At 44.5% G+C, this 14,830-nt stretch overlaps 1 protein-coding gene across 2 annotated transcripts in view; it reads right to left on the bottom strand.

The window, feature by feature from the left end:
- ABCA12 (ATP binding cassette subfamily A member 12) overlaps positions 1–14,830 on the bottom strand; it is a 393,723-nt gene that overhangs the window by 234,353 nt on the left and 144,540 nt on the right. For both annotated transcript variants that reach the window (XM_058185940.1, XM_058185931.1), the window contains one exon: positions 4,855–4,999. In XM_058185940.1, the coding sequence (XP_058041923.1) occupies positions 4,855–4,999 (145 nt within the window). The remainder of the gene's footprint in view (positions 1–4,854; positions 5,000–14,830) is intronic.

Below are 14,830 nucleotides of genomic sequence, written 5' to 3'. Positions count from 1 at the left end.
AATTTCCTACTGATTTTATATATAAATTGAGCATATTAATAATAAACTGAGTTTAGTTCAGAAATGAATTTTACTGAAATACAAACTATATTGATGAGTTAGATGATAGATAGATAGATAGATAGATAGATAGATAGATAGATAGATAGATAGATAGATAGATAGATAGATGATAGACAGACAGATAGATACAGACAGACAGACAGATAATGTGCCATCAAATTAGTGTTGACTCTTAGTGACCACATAGACATATATTTAGGCTCTTTCCACTGTCTGCAAGAATTATTTTAGAGATTTTAATAGAATTAACAAATTGCAAATGTTCAAATGTGCATATTCTACAATATTTTCTAATATTTCATATAATGATAATCTTCAAGTAACAAATAATATTTTAAACATGAATATGAAAAAAATAGCATTCAACGTAGTACCTGTCAGCCTCCACTCCAAGCTTCACTCTATTTGTGTTATATGTGTGCCATTTGTATTCAGTAGTTAGATTGCAGTGTCAGTGTGTTAATGTAAAATAGCCATGAACCTAAGATGTATACTATCCTATTCAGATTAACAGAAGAGGGCCCTTTAAGAGTGTCATCTGACATTAAAGGAGGGGAGGGGCAGCAAATGTTTGAATCAGCATAAACGGCAGACGCGCGAGCTTTCCAACATACCCTGCATTCCTGAGATAAGAAACTGCCGGAGACCTTCGGAAGAAGATTACCACGGGGGGCGAGAAGGAGCTGGCATTGGACCAGGCCTGCCTGACCTTTTGTGGGAAGGAGGGACTAACGAGGGGATATGGGATGTTAGCCATATTTTGTCTCAGATCCAACTTTACACTGCTGTTGTCCGGATGTATTTAGTAAAAGTACTTTTCTTTATTTTCAAATGAAGTCAAGGTGTATTCTTTCCTAAATATAATCAGAGGCAGCCTGACAGTACCTGTGTTTCCCTGAAAATAAGACCTGGTCTTATTTTATTTTGGGCCACAGAATAAGTACTAGGGCTTCCCCATGTACGGGAGGCCCACTTCTTCTGCTTGCTCACTGCGAGGCAGGAGCCCATGTGACACGCCAGTGCCGCCACCATACGGCAGGGGGTGAAGCTGTCCCATGCACCCCACACCAGCTTACCTCAGGGCCTTGTAACTAGGCCAGCCGTGCCCTGACACCTGCCTTGTAGCAGTGGCTCTGGCAGCCCCATCCAGCAGGACCCTGGGTGGCCACCAGCCCACGTCTTCTGCTTGCTTGCAGATGCAATGGACCAGGAGGCCAAGTGATGTTCCAGTGCTGTGACCATGAGGTGAGGTGGGGGTGGGTGGAGTTGCCCCAAATGCCCTACATGACTTACCTCAGGGTCCTGCAGCCAGTCCATCCACTCCCCAACACCTGCTTCACCTTGCAGCTACAGCACCAGCAGACTACTTGGCCTCCTGCTCCATTGCAGCCACAAGCAAGTAGAAGTGGGCCGATGGACATGTGGGCTCCTGCTGCACACTGGTGCTGCTGCTGCTGCCACAAGTTAGCTATTGTGGTATGGATGGCATGGCTGCGGGGGCCCAGAGGAAAGCCGGTGTGGGGCACATGCGGAAGCTTCATCACCACCCCACCTGGCCTTGTAGCTGCAGTACCGTGAGTAACCTGATGGAATAAGCAGCCAGCTGGCTGAGCAACCTCTTAAGTAGGGCTTATTTTGGGGTAGAGCTTATATTAGGCGCACACATAAAAATATGCTAGGGCTTATTTTTTGGATAGGGCTTGTTTTCAGGGAAACGGTATATATTGCTGTAAGGAAAATGAACATGTCAAGGATTAGATGCCTGTTGGTAAAAATAATATCCAGCTCTATAACAAAGGAGGAATAAACAGAAGAAGCACATCTGGGATACAGAGAGACTAGAAGTCCTGAATTCATTTTCCTGAGGTGGACCAGGTGAGAAGCTCTCTTTTTACTGGCCCACCAATGACCATTCAAGGTCCTGAGTGGTTTCTGGCTCCCCACAATATTCCATACAGCCACAAAAAACCTTGCAGAAAAAAAATCATGTTCAAGGCCAGAAGCGGGACAACTCTCCATCTCATTGCTCCATATGTTACCCAGCAATTAAATGCAAATGAATCTCCAGTTATTAGGGATTAAGATATCTAATCTAATTTTGCAGCTTTTTAAAAAAGACATGATAGAAATTAATAAGCCTTAGTAAGACCACACTTAGAATATTGCATCCAGTTTTGGTCATCATATTATAAAAAAGATATTGAGTCTCTGGAAGGAATGTAGAAAAGAGCAACTAAGATGATTAGAAGGCTGGAGGCTAAAACATATGTATGATTGCAGGACCTGGGTATGTCTAATCTAATGAAAAGAAGGACTAGGAGTGACATGATACCACTGTTCCAATATTTGAAGGGCTGCCACAAAGAAGAGGGGGTCAACCTATTTTCCATAGCACCAGAAGGTAAGACAAGAAATAAGAGAAGCAACCTAGAACTAAGGAGAAATTTCCTAACAGTGACATCAATTAATCAGCCTATCTTCAGAAATTGTGGGTGCTCTATCACTGGAGGCTTTTAAGAAGAGACTGGACAACCATTTATCTAGAATTGTATAAGATCTCCTGCTTGGGTTGGGCTAGAAGACCCCCAAGGTCCCTTCCAACTCTAGTATTCTGTTATTCTGAATTTCCCAATATTCCATGCCAAGGAAATTGCAGAATAAGCCCCTTTTGCATCAGAATGCACCCATACACACAACTATGTGCTCAGTCAGTATTGTCTTCGCTATGCACATCCAACATTATTCCATACTTCACTACTTTGGAAGAGTAGTCCATATTAACATATTTCAAATCTCAACAAAGTTTTAAAGGGATCAAATAAGAGGTGGGTTTCAGCAGGTTCTGACCAGTTCTGGAAAACTGGTAGCGGAAATTTTGAGTAGAACTGGTAGTAAAAATTCTGACTGGCCTCGCCCCCATTTTTCTCTGCCTCCCAAGTCCCAGCTGATTGGGAAGAAATGGGGATTTTGCAGTAACCTTTCCCTGGATTGGGGAGGGAATGAAGATTTTACAGTATCCTTCCCCTGGAGTGGAGTGGGAATGGAGATTTTACATTTTTTAAATTTTATTTTTATTTGCATTTATATCCCGCCCTTCTCCGAAGACTCAGGGCGGCTTACACTATGTTAGCAATAGTCTTCATCCTATTTGTATATTTTATATACAAAGTCAACTTATTGCCCCCAACAATCTGGGTCCTCATTTTACCTACCTTATAAAGGATGGAAGGCTGAGTCAACCTTGGGCCTGGTGGGACTAGAACCTGCAGTAATTGCAAGCAGCTGTGTTAATAACAGACTGTCTTACCAGTCTGAGCCACAGAGGCCCCTACAGTATCCTTCCCCTGCCATGCCCACCAAGCCATGCCTACCAAGCCATGCCACGCCCAAGCCATACCCACAGAATCGGTAGTAAAAAAAATTGAAACCCACCACTGGATCAAATCCTTAATGGGATTCCCTTCTGGTTTCCCTTCTGCCTGGTTTCAAGCTGCTCTGTGCTTTCAAGAGAATGGCTCCACATGTGCCATTGACCACACAGTCTCTGTGGGCCAGCCAGCTTGCCTGCTTTCCAACATGGTGCCTGCAGCCCAACTGAGCAGCCCTGATCGGCCTCGGAAAGCCTAGCTAGCTGCCTCCCACCATCCCGTGTGGTGTTGCCAGCTTGCCTGCCTTTGTCATGGCCTACCACATCAGCCACGCAGCCCAGCTGATATCCATGCCTCGCCCATTCTGGTCACTGTGGCTGCCTGCGAAGGTAAGGTGCTGTACCAAAGGGTGACCTTGGAGTGGACCTGATGAGGCTCGCCTGCCTTTCAGACCTGGCTCTCACCAATCGATCCTTCTGCCCGCATGCTGCCTGCTCTCCCTTTGCCTTGGCTCCGGCCTTGCCCTGGAGTTTCCGCCTGCTCGCCATTCACCTTGGCCGAGTTGGGGAATGTGCCATTCCCCCACTCCAGCCTTGCCCTGGGCCTCTGCCCCCCCCTGGCCTCAATCTATGGCCCCCCAGGCCGAAGCAATTTATTCAGTCTGCAGCCTGCTGTGCTAGGCGAAGGGCTGCGGGGGGTGGGTGGGCAAAGGAGGGCTGAAGCAGTTTGGGAATGGACCAGACAGTTCTTCTTACCTGTAAGAAGTCCCATCCAGAAAGCGCTGCAATGGAGATCTTGCAGCTGTTTTTTCCATCCCTGCTGAGCCGTGGTCGCTCGCGGAGATGCTCCATGTGCTTTCCTGGTCAGCAGCTGCTTCTCTCCGCTGCTGCTCTTTCTGGGAGACCGTCTTGTGCAATTTGCAGGTGTGAGCTGCCGCTTCCCTCTAAGTGCCATCTGGAAAGCGCTGAGGCACAGCAAAGCAGTAGCCATGTTGAATTGCATTGCTAAATTGCACAAGATGCTCTCCCAGCAGTGTGGAGAGAAGCAGCTGCTGCCCTGGGGAGCAGAGATGGAGGGGAGCAGGCCCCAAAAGGCTGCTTGGTTGGGCCTCACTGTGTGGCAGAAGCCATGCGCATGCATATGCGCAGAAGCTATGCATGCACGTGTTCGTGGAAGCTGTCTGTGCATGCATGCACAGAAGCCATATGCGCCTGCACACACACACAAACATACTCACATTTTTGTCAAACCAATGGTGAATTTATTTGAAACCCACCACTGATGTGAATTTGAGGTTAAACATGCAAAAGATGATTATTCTCTCAATGGGGACTAGGACAGTGGTCTCCATGCTTCATCATTTTAATTAGCATGATCATATACAATATAGCACACATGTAGGAAGCCAAGTAACTTTTTTTACCTTCTTTTGAGTGAAATATTCAATTCGGGCAAAAGATCTTCAGGAGTATATGGTGCACTTTTACATGTGGCATCAGAACTGCAAAGCACAGTTTGGAGAAATGGCAAGAAACCTGTGCTGGGAAGATTCCGAGGAGCCAGGTAACCTAAAAAGAATGAAATAAAATGATACAAGCAATGGGAATTAGTGAAAAAATATTTATCTGTGTTTTGTTTTTGTTTTAAAAAATATGGTAAGGTTTCTGGCAAAAAGAAATAGAACCATACACAAAAAGAAATGGTACAAATGAAGAAAACTTTTTTTTTTAACCAAAGACTTGTTCAGTGTAAAATGAAATTTATAGGAAAACTGACCAGCTGGTGCAAAGATACTTCTCACCTTAGATTCCTGCCACAAATAATTCTAGTGCACGCATGGACTATTAGGTGCACATAAATAATCAATAAGGCTATTAATTAATTCAATTAAAATTAATCCAACTTCATTAAAATACAAAGGTTTCCTCCAGTATTTACAATGGATCCCCTGAAATATAGGGACCAGCAACTCAGTTGTTAATAAAGTGGATGCTAAGTGAAACTGCCACAGTGCTTATGATCTTTCTTCAGTTTTCCTTTGCTTTACAGATCTGTAAAAGTCATAAATATGAGGACTGATTGTAAAGTTACTTTTTCTTCACTATTGTAACTGTGAACAATCAGTAAATAAGGCAGTGGCTAAATGAGTATTATATGCAACTGTTTGCACTAAACCAGATATGATTAACAGAAGTCTTGCTTATTTCAGTGAATCTGCTTTAAATCAAGAATCCTCTTATCACTATCATTAAGCATTTATTGATCTAAAATATACATATATCAAGATACAGTGATATAAGTGATATAATTTAAATACAATAATGAGTATGGAAACAGATATTGACTCTATTTCTGCCATGACTCAAAAGCTGCAGGATACATAAAAACACTTCACTCAGTAAAAAGGTAGTTTTGGTGGCCATCTCTTAAAAAGGACATTGAAAGCTACGTTGCCTATTTGTACAACAGCAAAAAGATGACAAGGAAAAACACCTGGCTGAACCTTCAGCATTCTGGAGTGGGATTGGCATGGATTTTATTGTAGAATTGCCCAAAAGCACGGGAAATACTGTCATTTGTTTATTATTTATTTATTTATTTATTTGATCATATTTATATACCGCCCTATCTCCCGAAGGACTCAGGGCGGTTTACAGGCACTTAAAAAACACATAAATACAATATAAAAACAATTAAAAAAATTATTCTAAAAGCCCAATAATTAAAAATATAGGGATAAAACCCAATTTAAAACCCATAAATTTAAAATCTAACTCAGTCCTGCGCAATTAAATAAGTATGTTTTAAGCTCGCGGCGAAAGGTCCGAAGGTCCGGAAGCTGACGAAGTCCGGGGGGTAGTTCGTTCCAGAGGGTGGGAGCCCCCACAGAGAAGGCCCTTCCCCTGGGCATCGCCAGACGACATTGCCTCGCTGACGGCACCCTGAGGAGTCCTTCTCTATGAGAGCGCACGGGTCGGTGAGAGGTATTCGGTAGCAGTAGGCGGTCCCGTAAATAACCCGGCCCTATGCCATGGAGCGCTTTAAAGGTGGTCACCAAAACCTTGAAGCGCACCCGGAAGGCCACAGGTAGCCAGTGCAGTCTGCGCAGGATGGGTGTTATGCGGGAGCCACGAGGGGCTCCATCTATCACCCGCGCAGCCGCATTCTGGACTAACTGTAGCCTCCGGATGCCCTTCAAGGGGAGCCCCATGTAGAGAGCATTGCAGTAATCCAGGCGAGACGTCACGAGTGCGTGAGTGACCGTGCATAGGGCATCCCGGTCCAGAAAGGGGCGCAACTGGCGCACCAGGCGAACCTGGTAGAACGCTCTCCTGGAGACAGCCGTCAAATGATCTTCTAGAGACAGCCGTTCATCCAGGAGGACGCCTAAGTTGCGCACCCTCTCCATCGGGGCCAATGACTCACCACCAATGGTCAGCCGCGGATTTAGCTGACTGTACCGGGATGCCGGCATCCACAGCCACTCTGTCTTGGAGGGATTGAGCTTGAGCCCTTTTCTCCCCATCCAGACCCGTACGGCCTCCAGACACCGGGACAGCACTTCGATAGCTTCGTTGGGGTGGTCCGGTGTGGAAAAGTACAGCTGGGTGTCATCCGCATACAGCTGGTACCTCACACCGAAACCACTGATGATCTCACCCAGCGGCTTCATGTAGATGTTAAACAGAAGGGGCGAGAGGATCGACCCCTGCGGCACCCCACAAGTGAGGCGCCTCGGGGCCGACCTCTGCCCCCCTGTCAACACCGACTGCGACCGGTCGGAGAGATAGGAGAACCACCGATAAACGGTGCCTCCCACTCCCAATCCCTCCAACCGGCGCAGCAGGATACCATGGTCGATGGTGTCGAAAGCCGCTGAGAGGTCTAATAGGACCAGGGCAGAGGAACAACCCCTATCCCTGGCCCTCCAGAGATCATCCACCAACGCGACCAAAGCCGTCTCCGTGCTGTAACCGGGCCGGAAGCCGGACTGGAACGGGTCTAGATAGACAGTTTCATCCAGGTGTAAGGGAAACTGAAATGCCACCATACTCTCTACAACCTTCGCCACGAAGCGAAGGTTGGAGACCGGACGATAATTACCTAAAACAGCCGGGTCCAGGGAAGGCTTCTTAAGGAGGGGCCTCACCACCGCCTCTTTCAAGGCGGCCGGAAAGACACCCTCCACCAAAGAAGCGGTCGAATCGCCTGAGCCAGCCTCGTGTCACCTCCTGAGTGGCCAGCACCAGCCAGGAGGGGCACGGGTCCAGTAAACACGTGGTGGCATTCAACCTACCCAACAACCTGTCCATGTCCTCGGGAGCCACAGGGTCAAACTCATCCCAAACAATGTCACCAAGACCACCCTCGGGCGTCTCACCTGAGTCACCGAAATTTTGGTCCAACCCGTCCCGAAGCTGAACGATTTTATCGTATAGATAACCATTAAACTCCTCAGCACGTCCCTGCAGCGGGTCATCCCGCTCCCCCTGGTGAAGGAGGGAACGAGTCACCCGAAACAGGGTGGCTGGGCGGTTATCTGCCGACGCAATGAGGGAGGAGGCGTAGCAACGCCTCACTTCCCTCAATGCCACTAGGTAAGTCCTAGTATAGTGACAGACCTGTTTTCAAAACAGGTCGACTTCATACCATGTCAGAAAATCCCCACAGCCAAAACCTTAGCCAAAATGTTTCTGCACCATATCTACCATTTGCATGTAGATAGATCTACATGTAGATGGTAGATCTACATGTAGATCTACCATATCTACCATTTGCATGGTGCCCCACAAAGGATAATTTCAGACTGCCGGGTCCAATTCACCTCAAAGTTCTGGAGGGAGTTCTTAGCTCTCCTGGAGACTGATCAGGGGCTGGGTTCTAGTCACCATCCACAAATGAATGGTGGATTGGAATGTACTTACTGAGAATGGAACAACTACTCAAGTAATTCAGATGGTGACCATTACAAAGCCAGTCTTTCAAAAGATGGAAAGTGCATGTGGTTATAGGCTCCAAAGAGTCTTAGACATAAGGCTCCATGTTAGAGTGGGAGGAGTGATATATCTGGTTCATTCAAAAAATGCCTGAGCAACCAGTCAGAAAAATATGAATTGCTATTTTTATTCTTACCCTACCTTTTTCATTTTTTTTTCATGTACAGCTCAAGGAATATATAAACATAGATGCAAACATCAATATACCTTTTTTCTCCACAACAAGAATCCTATAAGATGAAATGATCTGAGAGAGAGGGACTGGTACAAAGTCACCCAGTGGTTTTTTATGCCTAAAGCAGAACTCATCTTTTCCTGGTTTTATGTTTTTATGCAAGTGGCTGCAATGATTTTCGCAAGGGTACTGGGGTGAATCTGGACTTTGACTGTTTTTTTCACAGAGAAGGCCCCTATGAATTTATTATTCTTCCCAGACTGGGAGATAGTGATACTGGCAAGCACTTGAGAAAAGGTTTCTACCACATGAAACAAACCATATGACCTTTGGAGTGAGAAGCTTGTTTTCTGCAATGGGCCTGAAAGCAGTAGATGTTCACTTATTGGAATCTGCTTTCTGAGAAAAAAGAAAAGAAAAAACAAGAAAGCAGCAAAACAAAAAACAAAAAACCAATAACCACCTGACGAACAGATTGTGTCACTAAAAGAAAACTGAAGAGATAATAGGATTCATGTCCAGGATATTCAGTGATGGAAAACAGGCTCCCACCAAAATTAAAGCTCTGGAGGCTGTAATGTTCAGGTGCAGGATACCAGAAGAGGGCTGGAGTGATGTGCTGCTGCCCCACCCTCTTTCTGAAACAGCAGGGTCACCAAGATTGCATTGGGCTTCAGGAGAGAAAAAGGGAAGAGACAGATTGAATCATAGCAACAACATCAATGGAGAAGCTAGTTACTGGGACCACAGGCACTGATTCTCTCGTTGATGAAAAGTGTTATTTTTAAATTGTGCTTTTATAAGTATCAGAGTTGTAATACAGTTAGCACAAGGAAAAACTGACAAAGGAAAAGTTCTAGCATCAAGAAAAGCCTTTGTCTTCTGAGGTTAAAGGAAGCAAGTAAAAAAAAAAGGGGGTGTTTAAGTGGTTTTTTTTTCATCTATTTCTTGGTATAATGTTAGCTCTTTGGTAATTTATGCTCTTCATCTCTATGAAACATTCCACATCCACTACCGCCCTGAGGCCTCTCTGTACACAGTGACTACTTACAGGTAGTCCTTGTTTAGTGAGTGCAATTTGTTCTGGAAAAATGGTTGCTAAGTAGCACAGTTGCTAAGCATACTGAAAGAGAGAGACAGATGGACATTGCAAAGGTCGCTGTTTGCTGTCATCTCATTCAGATAAAGTTCTCTCATACAATGTCCTGTGCCTGATCCTTCCCCCCTTTTTTTGACCCCTTGCAGGACAGAGAGATTGCTTAAACAGGCTATCTCTTCCAGAGTTGCTTTCTATATAACAAATCTGTTCCAAGACCCTCTCACCCTCTCATTTCCTCTCACCCTCTCACTCCAAGCAGCAACCAAGGCTTTATTTAAGCCACGTACCAGAGCCCTAGGAACAGCCCTAAACTGGAACCTAATTAAGTCCATCAGGTGCTTGGGGCAGATGATTTGAATAGGTTCTGCCTTCCTGTGAAAAGATGTGACACCAGAGAATTCCAGAGCTAACAGAGAGTGATCTGTCCTGGTTAAGGGACTGATGATAATATTCCCCTACTCCGATTCCTATTGCTACCATCTCAAGATAAAAATTGGGTCTAATACGCGGCTTTCTCCATGAATTAAGTGAAGACTTTCACTTATCCATTATTGTCATGGTGTGCTTAACTTCTAAACTTCCTCTGTCTCTGCACTAAAGGACAGCAGATTGAAGTCCCCCAGAACCACAGGTTTGAGAAACTCCCCATCAGTCTTTGACTTTAGCAGCTGAGGAAGGCTACATTGATACTAAATAGTAAGTGTATCTTCCCCAAGAGTGGGCATCTCCACCCAAGCAGGAGACCCTACACCAGTGTTGTGACTGAGGCCCAAGTAGTGATTACCAAACACAATTCAGTCCTGAACAAACCTATTATATTAAAACAGCTGAGAATTAATTCATTCTCAGCGTAGTCCAAAACAAACTCTTCATAAACAATCCTTCGGCCTTATCACCAACCTTTGTTGTCTTTGGCAACCTGCCAAAGGCTTTTCTTGGCAAAACCCCCCAAAGTTCAAGAGATGCTGAGAAGAATCAATGGAATCAATGTTGCTTTTCCACAAAGAACCCAACAGCTTGTTGCTGCTCTTTTAAGCCTTATGGGAGTGGCCAATCATCTTCTGGCTTTACTCCCGAGTCATCCCTTTTGCTTCAGCTGCTCTTGCCTTCTGGCAGCTCTTTGCATACGTGCAATAGGGACAGGCTCCTCCTGTTCCTTTGCCTCTCTGCTTTCCGCCTCTGGAAGCTCCGGAGTTTGCGCATCGCTCCCAGATGGCCCTGGCCCCATCTCTGCCTTTGACACAGAGGCCTCGTCCGGGCTTTCCCCTGACTCTAGGACTGGCCCATTGTCCTCCCCAGTCTCCCCACTGTCCAACTCCACTGCCAGGTCTGCAGGCTGCTGGCGGACCACAACATCCAGGGGTGTCAAACTCAATTTCATTGAGAGCTGCATCAGGGCTGTGGTTGACCTTGGGGGACTGGCCAGACATGGCCAACTGGGTGGGTGTGGCCAACTGGGTGGGCATTGCCAACCGGGTGGCCATGGCCAGCTTTATGCCACTCCCCAAACTGCTGGCATATTTCCTCTTCACATTGTGTAGACTGGGCCATGCTGGCCTGATCTTTCCTCTTCACATTGGGTAGACTGGGCCGAAGCCACGCTGGCCTGATCTTGCCTCTTTGCATTGGGAAGACCAGGATCTGGTCTGGTCTAGCAAAGAGAAAGACCAGGGGAGACATAACAGTGTTCCAATATTTGAGGGTCTGTCAACCTGTTTCCAAAGCACCTGAAGGTCAGACAAGAAATAATGCATGGAAACTAATCAAGACAAGATTCCACCTAGAAATAAGAACTTTTCTGACAGTGAGAACAATCAACTTATGGAACAGCTTGCCTTCAGAAGTTGTGGGAGCTTCATCACTGGAGGCTTTCAAGAAGAGACTGGACTGCTATCTGTCAGAAATGGTGTAGGGTAGGAGTGTCAAACTCAAGGCACATAACTTGCATCCAGCCTGTAATGTGGTCAGATCCATCCCACTCCCCAAACTGCTGGCATGTTTTCTCTTTGCATTGGGTAGACCAGGCCAAAGCTATGCTGGCCTGATCTTTCCTCTTTGCATTGGGTAGATCAGGATGGCCCCGCAGTCTGGATCTGACCATATAATGGGCCTTGAGTTTGACACCCCTGTTCTAGAGTCTCTATATTGTTTTTATAGTATGGTGATCAAAACCGTATGCAGTATTCTAGGTGTGGTCTTACTAAGGGTTTATAGAGTGTGTTATTACCTTACTTATCTTGATTGAATCCTTCTGTTAATGCAATTTAGGATTGCATTGGCTTTTTTGGCTGCTGCCGCATACTGTTGGCTCATATTTAATTGGATGTCCACTAAGATGCCAAGATCCCTCTCACAGTTACTGCTATTAAGTCTGCTTTCACCCAGTCTATATGTGTACTTTTGGGGGTTTTTTGCCTAAGTGCAAGACTTTACTCTTCTCTACATTGAATTTAATTTTTTTTTTATTTGCATTTATATCCCGCCCTTCTCCGAAGACTCAGGGCGGCTTACACTATGTCAAGCAATAGTCTTCATCCATTTGTATATTATATACAAAGTCAACTTATTGCCCCCAACAATCTGGGTCCTCATTTTACCTACCTTATAAAGGATGGGAGGCTGAGTCAACCTTGGGCCTGGTGGGACTTGAACCTGCAGTAATTGCAAGCAGCTGCTGTTAATAACAGACTGTCTTAGCAGTCTGAGCCACCAGAGGCCCTTTTTTTTGTTAGATATTTTTTTGTTAGATAATTTTGTTATATAGGGCCCAATGTTCATGTCTGTCAAGTTCCATCTGGATTTTGAGCCTATCATCTAGAGTGTTGGCTATTCCTGCCAGCTTAGTATCATCCACAAATTTAGTAAGTTTGCCTTTTATTCCCTCATCTAAGTCGTTTATGAAGGTATTGAAGAGTACTGGGCCTAAGGCAGAACCTTGTGGTACCCACTGCGTACTTCCCTCTATGTAGACGTAGCACTATTAAGGACTATTCATTGAATACAGTTTGTCAGCCAGTTACAAATCCATCTGAAGATGATGCTATCTATCCTACTTTTTTCTAGCTTACCAAGAAGTAGGTTGTGATCTATTTTGTCGAATGCCCTGCTGAAGACTAAGTATACTATGTCTACAGTATTTTGCTGGTCTATCAGTTTAGTCACTATGTTGAAGAATGAAATAAGATTGGTTTGGAATGATCTGTTTTTAACAAACCCATACTGACTTCTAGTTATTACTTTACTCATTTCTAGATGCTGGCAGATCTGTTTTTTATTATCTTTTCCAGTATCTTCCCAGGTATTGATGTTAGGCTGATTGGTCTGTAGTTTTCTGGGTCTGTTTTTCCCCCTTTTTGAAGATGGGAACCACATCAATTCTTTTCCAGTCCTCTGGTAGTTCCTAGTGCTCCAGGATTTTTGAAAGATATGGTACTGAGATGACATCTGCTAGCTCTTTCAGAACTCAGTGGTTCTGAGATGACATCTGCTAGCTCCTTTAGAACTCTGGGATGTAATCCATCAGGTCCCAGTGATTTATATTCATCAAGATCAGACAGATGTTCTCTTACCATTTTTTTTTTGCTTATTTTAACTTTTATTTCTAGTTTGTCTTTTACAGTTATGTTTTTAGTAAGTTGGACTGTAGTTTCTTTTTGCATGAAGATCAATGCAAAGAATGAGTTAAACAGCTCTGCTTTCTCTCTGTTACCTATTACTACCCTGCCCTCTTCTCTCTTTAGTGGACTGACTGTTTCATTGGTTTTTTTCTTTTTTTATGTTGGAAGAAACTTTATTATCTTTGACTTTTGTTGCAAGTCTTTGTTCATTTTGAGCCTTTGGTTTCCTGACTTCGTCTTTGCAGATTCTGGCTATCTGCTGATACTCTGCCTTAGTTATGTGCCCCTCTTTCCATTTTTTTGTACTTGTCCTTTTTTGTCTTTCAATTTACCAGAGAGATCTTTGTGCAGCCACGCTTGTTTCTTCTTGGATTTTTTCTTTTTCAGTGGTACTGTGCTGGACTGAGCTTTTATTATCATATTTTTAAGTTTCCCAAGCTTCTTGAATTGTTTTCCCCTTTAGGATTTTCATTCAAGGAATCATTTCCACATTCTCTTCAAGTTTGTTAAAATCGGCTTTTTTAAAATCTAAGACTCTGGTATCTTTATGTCCTATTGCTTGTGTTTTCATTATGCTGAATTCCAATATGACATGGTCACTCTCATCCAAATTTCCTACAGTTTCAACTCCCTCTATCACTTCTTCTCTGTTCATGAGAATTACCGTACTTTTTAGAGTACAAGACACACCTTTTTTTCCCCTAAAAGAGAGTGGAAATGTTGGCACGTCTTATATACTGAATACAGCCATTTTTGGCCTCCTGAAGCCCCACCCCACTTGTTTCATTTTTGCAAAAAACAGGCCCATTTTTCACCTGATTTTTGCAAAAACGGGGGATTTTTTGCCCTCCTCCAGGCCCCCAGAGCACTTTGCAGGCCACCCAAACCCTCTGCGTGCCCCATTTTTGGAAAAACGGGCCCGTTTTTTGCACAGAGGGTTTGGAAGGCTTGCAGAGTGCTCAAAGTGCGTTCTCAAAGCGTGTGCATGAAGCAAACCAATGGTAACACCGGTTGGAACCCATCACTGGGCCAAATTATTCTCTAAAGCAGCAGAGGGCAGGACAAGAAATAATGGTTGGAAATAATGGTTGGAAACTAATCAAAGAGAGAAGCAACCTGGAATTAAGGAGAAATTTCCTAACAGTGAGGACAATTAACCAATGGAAGAGCTTGCCTTCAGAAATCATGGGTGCTCCATCACTGGAGGTTTGTGAGAAGAGACTAGACAGTCATTTATCTGAAATGGTATAGGTTCTCCTGTTTGAGTAGGGGGCTGGACTAGAAGACCTCCAAGATCCCTTCCAGCCCTATTTCTATTCTATGGGGTCTGGGTTTTTTGATCCTTTTATCAGTATGTTCCAGGCAAGGGTTTCATCCCACCAAGTTTCTGTAATTCCAACTATATCATATCTACCTTCATGTATTAATAATTCACGTTCATCCTGCTTGCTCCCCAAACATTGTGCATTTCTATATAGGCACTTGAGATCTTTATGTCTGACTCTGGGGAT

The sequence above is a fragment of the Ahaetulla prasina genome, chromosome 1, assembly GCF_028640845.1.
Source record: "Ahaetulla prasina isolate Xishuangbanna chromosome 1, ASM2864084v1, whole genome shotgun sequence".
Lineage (NCBI taxonomy): Eukaryota > Metazoa > Chordata > Lepidosauria > Squamata > Colubridae > Ahaetulla > Ahaetulla prasina.
Note: the sequence above shows the minus strand (reverse complement) of the source record. Positions and strands in the feature narration are given on the sequence as shown.